We start from the raw sequence: 17,278 nt of genomic DNA, 5'->3' as shown, positions 1-17,278 counted from the left end.
GATCTCGTTTTTACTTTAAACTTTGGAAAAGCTGGTTGACAGATATCTCAACGAGTCATCACTAGTAGAAGCGCCGCTGCACAGCAAGCAGTATGCCTACTAGACAGGAAAGTCAGTGGACACAGCGTTGGTAGACGCAGTTAGCTTCATTTAAGAGGGCATGAAAAACAGGGGTATGGTATTGGTGGCTTTCCTAGACATCGAGGGGGCTTTCAATTACACGACCGGTGAGGCGATTTCAGCAGGTATGAAGGAGCACGCAATACCAGCAACTGTCGCCGGGTAGATCAGCGTTATGTTGAGGACCAGGACGATAGTGGCTACCTGGGGAGCGTACTCTTGCAAAGGAGTGGTGAAGAATGGATGCCCACAAGGAGGGGTGCTGTCACCGACACTATGGTGCCTGGTGGTGGACAGCTTGCTCTGCATCCTAAACGAGGCTAGTATAAACGCACAGGCATATGCAGACGACATCGTCATCCTGATTAGGGAGGACGACGAGGACGTTCTGGCAGATCTAATGCAGTTCGCACTGGGCCTAGTGGAAAAATGGTGTAATAAAGTAAAACTGGGGGTTAACCACAACAAAGTCAGTGTCATGCTGTATACGAACAGGTATGAAACTAAGCCGATGGAAGGGCTTCAACTCCATGGAGTTCCCCTGAAATTGGTAAAGGAGGTCAAATACCTGGGAGTCACGCTTGACGACAGACTCAATTTGGGGAAACATATCAAAGATGAATGCGAGAAAGCGATAGGCACTTTCTGGGCCTGCAGGAGGGCTTTTGGCAATACCTGGGGTCTAGAACAGGACAAAATGAGATGGCTTTATGATGCAATCATCTAACCAAGACTCACTCATGGGGCACTGGTATGGAGTGACAAATGTGAGTTGAAAACTCACATAGGGGTACTAGATAGGGTGCAGAGATAGGTTATGGAAGGAATCACGGGATCCATGCGAAGGACACCTACGGTCGCCATGGAAAGACTGTTGGAATTCCCTCCACTAGGCAAGGTAATAAAGGCAAATGCGTGCAGAACATTTTGCAGAATAGCGGAATCAACGAACTGTTCGGATTTCAAGGATGCGGCACTTCTGGAACAAGTAATGCCGCTAATGGAGGAAAGAGTTTGCGACAGAATGGCGGATAGAATTTATTTCTCTAAGCCGTTCTCGATTGTAATCCCAGAAAGGGAAAAATGAAAGACGGGTTCACACAAACTCCTCGAAAACAGTGTGGTGTGGTTTACCGATGGCTCAAAAAACGAGAACGTCGTAGAAGCAGGTGCCTGGGAAAAGGGGGACACACAAGAAATTGTGTGTTCGCTCGACCACTATGTTACGGTTTTCCAGGCAGAAATCAGGGCCATTACAGCAGCTGCTAAATAGCTGTTGGAAAGAGGCACAAGGCAAAGAACTGTAAGATTCTGCTCGGATAGCAGGGCAGCTCTCATGGCGCTAGACAGTATCAGTATCTTCTCAAAATAGGTATTAAGGTGCAGACAGGCGCTGGAATTACTGGCAGAACACAACGCGGTGAGACTGGCGTGGGTACCTGGACACTCCGGCGTAGTGGGTAAAGAAAAGGCGGACAGGCTATGGGGTAGGGGCGCGAACGGCATTCGAGCTAGAAAGTGTGCAGTCGCTGTCCCCATATGCGAGGTTAATAAAGCAATTAAAGACTGGCTCAACTTGCATCTGTGCGACAAATGGACCTATGCCAATGAGCTAAGACAGGCTAGGGCCTTGATGGGCAGCAGCCTACCAGAGGAGTGGCTGCTGATCATTAGGGGCCTGAGCAGGAATAGGTTAAGGTTGGCCGTGGGCTGACTGACGGGACATTGGAGGGTAGGATACCACCTGTAGAACCTAGGACTAAGGGACTCCGGAAGCTGCAGATGGTGTAAGTACGAAAAGGAGACCACATCCCACCTGCTGTGTAAATGCCCAGCATTCTCAGGGACAAGATAGAGGGTGTGGGGGGTTTTCATATCGGGATTAGAGGAGCTAAAGTTAAAAAGCTTGGCATCAATTTGCCGCATTGCCAAAGCTATAAACAAAGGTTTATAAATACGTATGGTATAGGAGACACATCACAATGGGCTTTGCCTGAGTGCTCGACCGGCACGTACCCGTGCAGAGGCCGCCGCAGTTCACCTTTACCCAACAGACTAAGACTAAGACTAGTATACTTCAAATTCATTTTATTTTTTCAAATTTAGTGAGAGGTGAAAAATAAGACGGGTAGAGGAAGCCACGTGCCAATTAATTGGCAACGATTTTTCAATAACAACGAGCAAGACGTAATAACTTCATGCAATTTTTTGAAGAAATCAGTATATATCCACCTTGTGGTAATAATGTATCATCGTAAAATAATTAATTAATTATGTATTAATTACTACTACCGGAAAACGCTCGCTTCGTTCGCGATTTACAAATTAATTGTGATTAAATATACTGTTAAATATTAGATGTACACTCGATGGTCGTTAATTCTTGTGGAACATTTTTGAAATGATCCAATCGGATTGCTAAATCGATAAACTCAAACCAATCAAAAGCACGACTTCATAAACGTTTCATAAGAATTAATTACTGTCGAGTATAAATGAATATATATAATACAGCCAACATTCTATAAAAGTAGTTATAGCTACTAGTACACAGGACCTGCTTTAAAATTATAAAATAAAATTATTTAAACATTTTTTTAATTTACATTTATAATATAATGTAAATTAGGAGATCAGAACAATCATAACATTAATATTCTGTACTAAAATGTAATACATAATTCTATATTTACTTTCATATTAAATGATAACGATATCTTAAATCCCTTACGAAAAATAAAAATAAAAAAAACGTCATGAACTGCAGATGATAGCCGAAAAACGTCGGAATTGAGAAAGAGATAACAGTAATCTTTTGTTGTCTTTTTCTCTTTGTTTGCTAGATTCTACAGTTGGATTTTTTTATCAGATGTAAAATTTTACAATTTAGAAAATAAATAAAAAAAATGAATACAACAGACAATAACTATTAATAAGTAAAGACAATAGTTTTTTCATAGTTTAAAACAGTTTTCTTTATTTTATAATTGCTGTCTTCTACGTTCACTAGTTTGTTCCTAATCAAAACAGCTATCTTCTGATTTCTACACATTTTTCTTAACTTTTTTAAAAATACGCCTTTAATAACATCGACAAAATTAACTTTTAAAAAAGTAAAAGGTTAGGCGACTGTGATATGTTCTGCAAAGGAATAACAGATAAAAAAGAACTAAGATAAATCAACCAAAGTCCAGTTTATTATATTTAATCATATGGAAGCAACAACATTTTTTGTTGTCAATAAAGGGCTTACTCAACTTAAAGTTAAAATCAGTAGATCAATTAGAAAAACTCTTAAGATACTTACTACGTAACTTGCCATGATCGTTTCATTTTGTTTATTGGTGAACAACTAAAATTTTCCTTTTATGTATTAGAACGCCATAAAAACACCACAAGTACAATGAAACGGTCATGGCAAGTTACGTAGTAAGTAACTTTGAGTTAAGTAAGCCCTTTATTGACCAAAAAAAATTTCGTTGCTTCATTATGATTAAATATAATAAACTGGACTTTGGTTGATTTATCTCAGTTCTTTTTTATCTGGTATTTTGTTCCGGAATATATCAAACTCGCTTAACCTTTTACTTTTTTAAAAGTTAATTTTTTCAGATTTCAGTCCTTTTTGTAGTCCAATATTAGAATTTAATTCGTTATCTCTACTTACCCCGAAGATCTGAGTAAAGATAAGAGATTTAGTTCAATTTGAATTTACATCATATTCATTTATTTCGGATTCATATTTCAATATCTCATTTTGTACATTTATTGCAATTTTTCTAAGCAAATAATTTTAGTATTTTCTTCAACTACTTGTACATGTTAATCATGAATGACTCTGCCGTTAACTAGAACTTTATAGCCATTTTCTACATAACCTACTAGTACTCCTAAATGGGCTTTATCATCCCATTTGCTTTTTCGCACCGCTTCTGGAACTCTTACAAAAACTCCACTCTCATAAATTTTCAAATTTTCTACGTTAGGTTTGTTATCAAAAAATATTTTATAAGGATTTTTGTTCTCTGCTGTAATGGCAGTTGAACGATATTTTAGATAAGCAACAGTTTTCATAATCAATGGACAATATCGCCTGTGTATTTTTGCTTCTCGCATCAAGCATCTACCTATATCCATAGCTAACCTATCTAGTTCATGGACGTACTGTGGACATGTTACTAGTTCTATTCCCTTAGACATTACAAATTCATAAATCTCACGGTTTAAATATTCTTTACCGTTATCACATTGCAACCTTTTTTCCTATTTATTGAATTTATTTTCTACTAAATTCACGAATTCTTTCAGACAACTCGCAGTTTCTGATTTATTTTTAAAGCAAAAGATTCTAGTACATTTACCGTAATCATCAACAAATGTTACGAAATATGTTTCTCCACCATAACCAATTGTTTTATGTGGGCCGTTCAAATCAGTATGAATAAGTTCTAAGATTTCGGTAGTTTTTGTTCTATTATTTTTAAACGGTACATTGGCCATTTTGCTTTCAATTCAATTTGCACATTTCATTTCAGTACTTTCAATCTTTTCTGGCAGGCTTTCGACTTATTTGTTATTCACTTATTTTGATAAATATTGAAAATTTACGTGTCCTATGCCATTTCACTTTATCATTCAGTTTGACCGAATCAACATACATTGATTTAGTACTTTTTTTAACTACGAAGCTTTTCCTAAAATAAAGATTGTCTTTTTTATTAGCAACTACTATTAATTCTCTACGTTTATTGTAAATTTTGGCATCATCATTTTTGGCTACTACTGTATAATTTTCAGTTACTTTTGATAAACTCAATATATTTTGTCTGATACCTTGAACATAATAAACATTTTTGACTTCTACTTGTTTTTCATTATAATAATTTTTGAAAAATAATTTTACAGTTCCGATTTTAGTAGCTTTCAAATTTTTACCATTTGGTATTTTTACTTCAATAGGCTCTTTTAAACATGTGAATTTATCAAAGAACTTATCGTTATTTACAATTTACGTTATTATTTTCAACAGGGTTAGTATCAAAATACGTCATACGATAATAATACCTTGCGAGAATTACGAAAATTTATATTTTTTACAATAGCTTTAGTAATTATTGTACTAACAGTGAGTTTGTGATTAATTTTACTTCTAAAGTTGTAATTACAAAAGTTGTTTCTAAAGTAATTACTCAAATGTTGATTTATACAGAAGAGCAATTACTTTAGCAATTACTGGAGCAATAACATTTTTGAAATTTTTTTTGTACTTATTGATGAAGTTATTTGTTTAGTAATTGCCTAGGAGACTCGGTTTATAAAAAAATAAGCACATCATAGTACAATTTTAATAATTTAAATAAATTTTTACAAAAATGACACATTTATTCTTTTAGTATTTTAATCATTTTATTTAATAATATTTTATGACAAAATTTAGTGCTAATCATCGTGTTTATCGTAAGCGATGTATGTGCATCTTGCTAGTATATGATTAAATTTATCTACAAGGAATACTATTTGTAGAAATAAGATAGTTTTTAAAATAAATACCAATAGATTACAGATATGAAGCAGCTTTTAGATAATAGTGTTAGGAAAATAAATTTAGGTTAAAAAATACAATTTTAGAGAATATAGAGTGCGATGTATCATATTGTACTTCGTACTTTAAATTTGTCATTGTGGCTACAGTATCACGCTTCTTGCTCCCTTTATTATTACTTATGAGAGTGAGAAATTACATTGATGAAAGCTACGTGTCAATAAATCAGCGTTTTTATCTCTTCAAAATTGTAACTGCAGATAGTTTAGTCAAAGTGTGTGGGTAAGGATAAACATTTTGAAAAATAAAGATTTGAAAGGATAAAATTACGAATTTATTTATAACAAAAGGTAAAATTTCAAGTGCTAAAATATTGGAAAGGTATAATTTTGAAAAACTAAATTTTGAAACTACCAAAAATATTCCTCTTGCAATATTTTAACCGCAAATATACTATTTCAAAATATTTCAATTCAATTTTGTTTTATAAATTTTTTCATTCTAAAATCTCAGCTTATAAATTTTGAATTTTTAATCTTTACCATTTCTTATTTTAGTTTTCTTGAATTTTTACCCTTACCTAAAGTGTGTGTATATATGTGTGCGAATGTGTGAGTTTGTGTATATGTGTTTGTGTGTGTATGTGTGATATTTTATAAAGTTTTAATGTGTAAGATTCTACAAATCAATATTAAAAAATAGATTGGGCGTTTTCAAAAGATATGCTATATTCGAATTACGATGCATCATTCAATGAAAATAAATTACTGAAATCCCTTCTCTTGACTCACTTATAGAAGTCAGCAGTATCTTAGAGGGGCCTCGAGAGTATCAAATTGTCAGTTCGATAAGTCTATTATAAGGGCTATGTCCAGAGTTATCTTGATAAATCACAAGTTACTACTAAGACAAAAAGAATAATTATATAACATACAAGTCTGAGTCCTGAATTTTGAAAATATTTTCATAATAAAATACTGCAACGACTATGAAGATTACATTAGTACTGTACATTATCTGCATATACAATAGTTCTGGTAAGAGATATTCACTTTATTAATTAAATCATAAGACTAAGATTCTAGAAACAAAATTTATATACATATATATATATATATATATATATATATATATATATACAGTTTAGGCAAAAATTAAAATTTTCATATCTTCGATTCTATATAAGTATATATATATATATATATATATATATATATATATATATATTCTATATGTTGTACCTGATTTTCAAAAAAAATTTCAGCGCGATTCCTTCATTTAGCTTCGAGTTCTAGCTGGTCAAAATTGAGGTTTTAAGCAATTTTTGCCTATTTTCAATGATTTGTGAGGGATGGATTTTAAACTAAAACTACCCTAATACTTTTATTTGTGAAATTTTCTGAATTTTGCAATAAAAATAATTTTCAAGTCCTATATATATGTTAAGGCAACCTTATTTGCATTTTAACCTTAAAATATAAAAATCTGAATGTTTGATCCGGACTCCGACTACCTCAATACAGTAAAAAGATACCTTTTTATAGTAACAAAGTAGCTATAAGTTTGAGAATGGGCTTGACCTTCTTCTAAAAGTGATGTTGTAAACAAACATGATATAATGGCTAATAAGTGGTTTTACATGCAAATTTGACACTTATATCCTAGTAAATATCATGTCTACCGATACAAACACATGTAGGTGTTGTTGGCATTGTTTTTATAAAATGTAAAAAAGGTCCGAAATCCAACAAAAACGTACAATATGGTACGATCTGTTACATTTTCTAATATTTTATTACACTTTATTACATTTTTTATTTCCACTGGTGTATAACAATATTTTTAAAACATAAAACAGCACAAACTCAAAATTGTTATGTTCAATGATGGGCTCAGTTTAATATTTATGAAACAGGCATGGTAAGATACGTAGTAAGTACACAAGAATGGTTTGTATTTGATCAATATATTATTCAAGTTTTTAGTTAGCAATTATTTGACTCAGAACTTAATTGATCCCAACAATTCTGTTTGTGCTTGTCATATTATACATATTATAAATAAAATAATATTGTAATATTACTATAATATTGTGTAACTTATATTATTTTATATACTATAATTTACTTTATTCGATTGATCATATTTCTTTTTAGATCTGTAATTCTGTTTCGATCGAAATTATTATGTGACATACTATTATTGACATGCACTGCAACATAGAATAAATCAAACTCGGCTAACCATTTACTTTTGTTTAAAGTTAATATTTTTGAGACATTACATTTTTTTTAATCAAACTTATTAGAAGTATCTGAAATATGGTCTATAAATAAAATGTATGTTTAATTAACAGTTTTAATTACAAAAAAAACACAGTTAATGGACATGACATTGACAATTTTTGAATCATAATTAATTTTATGTGATCAAACTATGTAAAAAATGTAGTTCGATTAATAAAAAAAATACATTAATTGAAGTTTCTCCTTAAGTTATTTTTTATATATTGTAACTGCAGAAAATTCTCAAATTTTTAGTTTGCGGGCCTCGCCTCAATCTGTTACGTCAGTGACGTAAGCTCGCTCCGCGTGATTAGATTAATTAATACGCACTATTATATTATTTGCACAAAAAAGATATAAGAGGCTTCACATGTTGCTAATATATATATATATATATATATATATATATATATATATATATATATATAAAACTAAACCATAAATTGTGAATTACGATTAACAAATGAACGCATTTACCGATAATCTATTGTACTCATTTCATCGCCCCGATATTTTCGCAGCAATCGTGAACTTAACATCTCACGATCAAAACCATCGACTATTACATGTAACATTTGTACGATAATATTCATATATTACAATAGCAGTCCACCCATGCGTACATAGTATATTACGATACGTGTGACCTAAATAGCCGATTACTGCACGGCGTGTATATACACGGTGCAATAATGGACTACTTAGGTCACGGGTTGGCGTGACTTAAACGCGGATTTAAGCCGCACTGTGCTATAAAATATTTTTAGGATAATATTTGTAGAATTTTCTAGTCTTTGCGACAATATGTATTTTAACAAGTTGAGCACCGACGAAACAGCGTAGACTCGCGCGCGCGAAGAAAAACACGTGCGAATTCGGCAATAGGAGAGAGAGAGAGAGAGAGAGAGAGAGAGAGAGAGAGAGAGAGGGAGAGAGAGAGAGAGAGATTATTAACGCAGTTGAGCAGCCGTGCACGCACCAGGTGGTGCGTAGACCCAGGCTCTGGTTTTTGAAATTTAAAGATCTTAAATTTCTATTTTGCTTTGTCATATTAGCTTTAGTCTTGTATTCACGGTCCTAATACTTCTTGCGGCTAACTTAACGGTCCTAACACATTTCAGGCTGAAGGAGAAAAACGCGATTTTAGCATTTGTGGATTATACACTCACATATTATAAAATAAGCAGCCTTTTCACTAATTATTCTAATAAGCAGTAATGATGGTAATTTTGTTTGCATAATGAAAAATTCGAACACCAATATAGAAGTAAATAGTGTAACGGGCGCCGCGGCTTCGTCTGCTTCCCAAACTCGCCTTTGTGGCGCTACTGCGCCACTTGATGAATTTTGCATATATTCGTCTTAACAAAACTAAATTTATAAATCTGCTTTGATTTTTACAATATAATCTTGACCAATACGCTGTAATCTGCGTTATTGTATCGAAATTTTACAAGTCTGTAGTAATTATTCAGAGTCTGGGACAGAAACGCTTTAGTTGCGTTATCGTGTCTTTTTTAAAAATGTTAAAAGTATAGAAATTGTAGAATTTTTTTTACTTCTGTAGAAGTATTTACCTGCTCAAGGCATAAGATGCTCAAGAGCAGGAACTAGGCGCTTTAATTGCGCTGGCGCTTAAATTGCGCTTGGACTTTTGACTGGCCATAGGCCGCGCATGGGTTTATAAAGGCTCCAAAGAGTAGAGTAGAGTTTATTTTCACAGATATACTAGGGACTCAGGGTCTGTTATAGTCAATGGTACAGTATGTTACTGTATGCTCTGGAAGAGCTGCCGAGGTGGACTAGCGTTAAGGTCCTTACAATGTTTGACAGAATGTGAGAGAATACAGAGTATTTGAAACTAAAACTAGAAACTAGAGATTAAAATAATAAATAAAAGTTGCGCATTCATATATTCATACAAGTAATATCGAAGAACTAGACGTATGTACAGATAATATAAAATATTTTGGTAGAATAGACGAATAAAACTACGTATTACAGCTATACGATTAACTATTGTAGTCGAGGATCGGCGAGGGCAGAGCGTTCAGCTAGATGCTCTTTAAAGGCAGACGGAGGGTATTTAGCTTTATGCAACTTGCGGATTTCTTTAGGAAGTTCATTCCATAGCTGCGCCGCTCCAACACGAAAAGAGTTGGCGAACGTCTCCGTGATAAATTTTAGAATACAGAGATCAAGTGCACTTTTGGATCTAGGGCCCTTGGTGTCCTGGATCTTGTGAGTACGTAGGTAAAAAGGAGTATTTAACCTTAAAGTGGTAGCCAACAGGTTTAAAGTTAATAATCTTGTACGATGCAATCCCGTATTTCTTGTACGTTGGCGAGATGTGATGATATCCGAGATGTGATGATCTCTAAAAAAAATAACTTTTAAAAAAGTAAAAAGTTAGGCAAGTTTAATATATTTCGCAACAAAATTACAGATTGAAAAGTACTAAGATCAATCAAACAAAGTCAAGTTTATTATATTTAATCGTGATGAAGCAAGGAACAACTCTCAAGATAATTATTACGTAACTTGCCATGCCCGTTTAATTTTGTTTATTGGTGAACAACTAAAATTTCCTTTTATGTATTAGAACGTCATACAAACACCATAAGTACAATGAAACGGGCATGGCAAGTTACGTAGTAATTATCTTGAGAGTTGTTCCTTGCTTCATCACGATTAAATATAATAAACTTGACTTTGTTTGATTGATCTTAGTACTTTTCAATCTGTAATTTTGTTGCGAAATATATTAAACTTGCCTAACTTTTTACTTTTTTAAAAGTTATTTTTTTTAGAGATTTCAATCCTTTTTAGTAAAATTTTTTGAGTATTTCATATTCGACGTCGTAGAAATAAAATATAAGCATATTTAGCACCTTTAGATCAAAGCTTTTTTGTAACATTTTTATCACTAACATGAGATCACTGATTGTTGATATACACCACCCTTGAATTATTTCTACGCCAAGACACCAAAACCCACGGCGCGAACTATCCAGACCTCGTTATCGGACACCCTGTACACCTAGACGCCGTCATCGTATGATTTATTTACCTAGACACCAAAAACCACGAAGCGCACGACCTAGACCTCGTCATCGGCCACCCTGTACACCTGGACACCGCGTTCAAGTGATTTTTACACCTAGACACCAAAAACCACGGAGCAAACTACCTAGACCTCGTCATCGGCCACCCTGTACACCTAGACACCGCCCTCGAATTATTTCAACACCAAAAGCCACGGAGCGCACGACCTAGACCTCGTCATCGGCCACCCTGTACACCTGGACACCGCGTTCAAATGATTTTTACACCTAGACACCAAAAACCACGGAGCGAACTACCTAGAACTCGTCATCGGCCACCCTGTACACCTAGACACCGCCCTCGAATTATTTCAACACCAAAAGCCACGGAGCGAACTACCTAGACCTCGTCATTGGCCACCCTGTACACCTAGGTACCGCCCTCGAATTATTTCTACACCTAGACACCAAAAACCACGGTGCGAACTACCTAGACCTCGCCATCGGCCGCCCTGTACACCTAGATGCCGTCCTCTTATGATTTATTTATCTAAACACCAAAAATCACGGAGCGCACCACCTAGACGTCGTCATCAGCTACCCTATTTATCTAGACATCTTCCTTGAAAGATTTTTACACCAAAACACCGAATACTACGGAGCACACATTTATAATTCAAGCAGAGGAGCAGACAATGTAGGCTCAATAGCTTGTGCGGCCAACTTCACAGTCTAACCACTCGGTCAAACTGCACGCAGCTAACTTAACGGTCTTACCACTTTTTGGGCTGAAGAAAAATTAAGCAAGTGATTTCAGCATTTTTGTTCACCTGCATACTTGTTTATTATGTTAAAGCTGGTTTATTGCTGATATTTTGGTTTAAAATCATAGTTTGGCATACCAGTATAAACATTTATCAAAATTAGCTGGTTACATGAATGATAAATAATTTATTTCCTTAATTGAAAATTCGAGAGACCAATATAGAAGTAAATAGTGTCACGGGCGCCGCGGCGTCGTCTGCTTCTCAAACTCGCCTTCGTGGCGCTCCCGCGCCACTTGATGTCGTTTAATACCCTCAACGAATCGCATAGCGGCGTTTTTGCAGCAATAAAGTTTGGCCACAAGCTCGTTAGTTAACCCGAGAAACAAGGCCAGACAATACTCGAGATATGAAAAAACCATAGCTTTTACAAGGAGAAGTTTCGTTTCGCGAGAAAGAAAGAACGAGTTTTTTCTGAGGCGAGAGAGTCCGCGAAACATTTCCTGACCGTGAGGGTGCATTGCTCTCTCAAGGTTAGGCAGCTATCAAGAGTAATACCCAGCAACTTGACTGATTTACAGGGTTGGATGTTCTGCCCGTCTACCACAATAGGAGGCAAGTTCTGCTGATTTAGCCTTGCCTTGAAGCCGCACTAGCCGAACCAGGTGGCTTTGGTTTTTTTGCCGTTAATACAAAGTCCGTTTGCTTTTGCTCAAGAGACGATGTTGGCAAGGGCCGCGTTGATCCGTTCGATGATGTAAGGCGCATCCCGAGCAGAACCGTGCGCAAACATGCAAAAATCATCCGCGTAAAGGTGATAACTGCAATCACCGCAAACATTAGGCATGTCGTCGATGTACATAGAGGGAAATAGAGGCCCTGGGAGCGAGCCTTGTGGAATACCGGAGGTTTTTGACAGCAGTGAAGAAGATTCACCGGAGCAAGAGGTGACAATTTGCGTGCGTTCAGAGAGATCAAAGAATCCGAAGAAGCGAAGCTTTCGGCGATCAGAGGGATGTTGACTAGATCGAAAGCCTTGGTCTGATCGATCGAGACCAACAAAGTGACCTTACGCTCATCGATTGCGTAGCGTATGAGAGCGGTGTGGGTGTTAAAACCCTTTCGAAAACCCGATTGAAGAGGATTTAACAGGTTTCTGCTGGTTAGATAATCGTTAATCTGATTCAGCGCAACTGCATCAAAAAGTTTGACGGCCGGAGAGAGGATACTTATCGGGCGAAGGTCACTAGCGTCTGAAGGATCGCGCACTTTTGAAATCGGTCTGACAGTTCCGCTTTTCCAGCTATCCGGAAAAATGCCAGACTGTAGCGAGGCGTCAAAGATATTTATGAGCACCGGGAGGATTGCGAAAGAGCAGTCCTTCAACATACTCACCTGCAGACCGTCCAGTCCTACCGCGTTTGACCGGGAGGCACTAAGCGCTTGGAGAATTTCTTCGGCTGTGACGTGCCTAAAATAAAAGTAATCGTCCGGTGATATTCTGGCTGTTGAGCGGAGGTCGTGCAGAATTTCGGGCGTGTTGGAGCCTACGAAGAAGCGATTCAGTGCGTCGACTAAAACCGGAAGTTGAATGTCGACGTCCTTGCCGCGCAGGCCCAATTTGCTTATGATATCCCACATTTCCTTGCTGATCTTCTTACTGTAGTAGGCCATGGATGCTCTGTTAAATTCAATTTTCACTTTCTTGCTGAGCGCTTTGTACTCGTCCTTGTTTTTCATGCTCTTGTTATATTTGAGTTTATGCCCAGCCTTGTTAGGTGTGTTACGAAGTTCGCGGAATTCAGGTGTTAGCCATGGCGAGGGCTGATGTTTAGAAGCGAAAGTGCGGGAGAATTGTAGAGGCCCAGGATAGTTGCGGTAAAAAGACGCACACGCTCGTCTAGGTCGTCGATTGTGTTAATAACAGATCAATTAACCTCGCAGGGATCCTTTCACAAAGGCTAGATATCAAAGTTTTTGTAGCAGCTCCGCGTTGATGTTGTGTTCCTTGTAGTGTCGCCGGTGCTGATTGGAAAAGAGACAAACAGGGCATTGTGCGCAGATATCCAGAGCAGATGCAGTTGCCAGTAAGAAACGTCCCTACAAGCTTGTGGGATGCAAATGTTGTCGATTGTCGACTTAGACTGGTCGAGGTGGTGCGTTTTGCCGAAGGGTGTAGGTACGAGACCCAAGGTGCGAAGAGACTGCTCGAGGATATTGCGGCTTGCTGAGTAACCGTACCATTCTATAATCAGGTTCCCCATGAGTAGAAGCTGGTCACACGGTGAGCAGTTAAGGATGGCCTCCTCAAAGGAGTTGTGGGCGTAGAGGGCCACTCCACCGCAGCGCTTTCCGAGTCTGTCGTGCATAAAGAACGTGTATCCGGAATTTGTTCTCGAGCAAAAGAATCGCTTGGTTGCAGAAACGATTCACTTATGCCGAAAGCAAATATTTCTGTAATTATATTATAGCTTGATAATATTTCGTGCAAAATTTTTATCGCTTTCAACTCTTTTTTAAAACTACTAAATTATTTGTTTTTTTCAATATTTAAGAGCCATTATTTAAATTCGATTTCATCAAGGGGCGCGACAGCGCCGCTTTGGCAAGAAAAAGTACGAAATACGATTTGTCGACAGCGCGACCCTATATATTTTGGAATTAGGTGTTCCAACCTTAAAAAAAATCTCGATTGCATTTAAATAATTATTATTGCGCGTTGGTATCTACTTGAATATATTATCGTAATCTTTCATGTATAAAAGGTTCATCAAAAAATATTATATAATATATTATATAACTCAATATTACAAGTTGAAAATTTTCTCGGTATATTTCATTTCGTTCAGAGTTTTTATTCTCTCCCGTTATTTTTCGTCTCCTCCGGTCACGTGACTTCCGGTAAGTATATTAGGTATTATACACTAGTGGTTACAGTAGTTAATCTACTTTACCGACATTCGTCTGCTACATACTCTGATGCTACATCGTCTGATATATACTCGTCGTATATATGCATGTATTGCTATACGATTATATGCGCGATGCGATCAATATCTAAACCAATAGTAGCTTGTTGTCTATCAAATAGATCAAGATTTAATGAATTGCAATAGCAAGAAGAATATGCTTTGTAGAAGATGTGAAATCTCCCCAAAATAAAACAACTTTTTTCAAAAGTGAAAATCTTTGCAAGAAAAAGACTAATAAACGTACTGAAATCTCTAAATACAAAAATGTCAAGTAAATGTTTTTCAGCTATACGCATTATGATATAAAATTATAGGCCAAAATCGTTGGAGTCTTGATGTTTGGTGTGGAATTGTTAACGGATACCTTGTAGGCCCATACTTTTTCGATAAAAATGTAAATGGCCATAATTTTTTACAGTTCCTGAGAGAACGTCTTCCAGTACTTCTTGAAGAAGTAGATTTATACACAAGATCAAGAATGTGGATTCAATTAGATGGAGCTCCTGCGCACTATGCTCGAATAGTTCGACAATATCTTAATCAAAATTACCGTGACAGGTGGATTGGACGCACTGGACGTGGAGATTTGGGTGTTCGATGGCCACCGAGATCTCCAGATATGACATCACCCGATTTCTATTTGTGTGGGTATTTGAAAGATGTTGTTTATGAACATGAAACTACAACAAGGGAAGATATGATCCACAGAATTCAAACCGCTTGTGAAAACATCCCAAGAGCTGTATTACTCAGAACAGTAGAACATTTTCAGCAGCGAATTGAATTGTGTATCCAACAAAATGGTGGTGTCTTTGAGTACCTGCGTTGAATTTTGAGCAAAAGTGAGAGGAAAGGGGACTCACTCTAATTAAGCACCCCGAAAAGTGAGAGGCAAGGGGACTCACTCTAATCAAGCACCCCGAAAAGTGAGAGGCAAGGGGACTCACTCTAATCAAGCACCCCAAAGGGAACACAATCCTATTACGTCCACGTCGTTGTTCCTGGACAACACTAAAGTTAGGATATAAATATGGAATCTACATAACATTTGATATTGCATTTTTGACCTTACAAAATGGCTTTGAAGTCAGCAAAGCATAATCACATTTTAAGTCAATTATTCTCTTAATGTTTATTACAATAACAAAATGATAATTCTGCGAAAAAAATTGAAAGGAAAACAATCTTAGGCTGATACTTCTTATTTGACCTTGAATTGACATTCTCAAGGTCACTAAGGCAAACTTGAAATGTCATTTCCGACGTAATTTTTTCCGCTGCTCCGTATTCCGAGGTCAAAAATAGGGGTTCCCGTTAAAAAAATACAATGACCTTGAAAATCGAGTTCAAGGTCAAAGGTGTTGGTGTCATTAGATGGCCCCTTTTGCTCCCATCAACTTTTGTCAAGGTCGTCTTTCGACATCAGTAAAATAAAACCAGACAAACTGCTGTTTAGTAGATTTTTTGTTATTTGACCTTGAATTGACCTTCTCAAGGTCACCAAAGCAAACTTAAAATATCCTTTGCGACGTAATTTTTTCCGCTCTATCCGATTCCAATATATATATATATTGGATATATATATATATATATATATATATATATATATATATATATATATATATATATATATATATATATATATATATATATATATATTATATATATATATATATATATATATATATATATATATATATATATATATATATATATATATATATTATGACGGTAGCTCGGCCGGCATTATTATTTTAAGTTGTTTGTTGTTTATGCTACTATTCATCGTTTCCGTCGGCTGTGCAGAAGGCACTAGATTCTACCGACTATAATCTATCCGCGCACGGACGTAAAGACGTATGAACACGCGGCGGTAATAGTAGTAGCTGTAACAACAGAAGTATTATACAGAATGTTGATTCTGTCCCGGAGAGACGTCGTAACGTGCTCAACGTGCGTTAATTGCACTGGCAACCGTTACAACACACACACACACACACACACACACATATATATATATATAGTGGTTCTCTGTGAGACCGAAGATGAAAATTTTTATTTTTGCCCAAACTGTATATATATACTGTATATAAAATACTTTTAAAGCCCTATATATATGTTAAGGCTACCTTATCTGCATTTTAAACCTTAAAATATGAAAATATGAATGTTTGATCTGGACTCTGACAACCTCAATACAGTAAAAATATACCTTTTTATAGTAAAAAAGTAGCTATAAAATTTCAGAATGAGCCTGACCTTCTACTAGAAGTTATGTAGAAAACAAGCATGATATAATGGCTAATAAGTGGTTTTACATGCAAATTTTACACTTATAACCTAGTGCATTTCATGTCTACTGATACGTATCGTAATATCGGGTATACATTTTCAGCAGAAGAATGTCGAAATTGAGACAAAGACAACATTTATTTACAGGTATTATTAGTTTTTCTAAGTTTATTTTAGTTAACTGGCAATTTAAAGGCGTATTTTTTAACGAAAAATCAGTAGAAATCCAAAGATAACTATTGCGATTGAGAAAAAACTA

General features: G+C 35.9%; 1 protein-coding gene across 1 annotated transcript in view; it reads left to right on the top strand.

Annotated features, from left to right (window-relative positions):
- Nucleotides 1-5,807: 5,807 nt before the first annotated feature.
- Nucleotides 5,808-17,278, top strand: part of LOC100679865 (C-type lectin 37Da) — a 39,947-nt gene continuing 28,476 nt past the window's right edge. The window contains exons 1-2 of the mRNA XM_031933063.1: nt 5,808-5,944; nt 6,460-6,699. Of these exons, the coding sequence (XP_031788923.1) occupies nt 6,651-6,699 (49 nt within the window). The 5' untranslated portion in view covers nt 5,808-5,944; nt 6,460-6,650. The remainder of the gene's footprint in view (nt 5,945-6,459; nt 6,700-17,278) is intronic.

This window comes from Nasonia vitripennis (genome assembly GCF_009193385.2).
Source record: "Nasonia vitripennis strain AsymCx chromosome 5 unlocalized genomic scaffold, Nvit_psr_1.1 chr5_random0005, whole genome shotgun sequence".
Classification (NCBI taxonomy): domain Eukaryota; kingdom Metazoa; phylum Arthropoda; class Insecta; order Hymenoptera; family Pteromalidae; genus Nasonia; species Nasonia vitripennis.
This window is presented reverse-complemented; position numbering and strand designations above follow the sequence as displayed.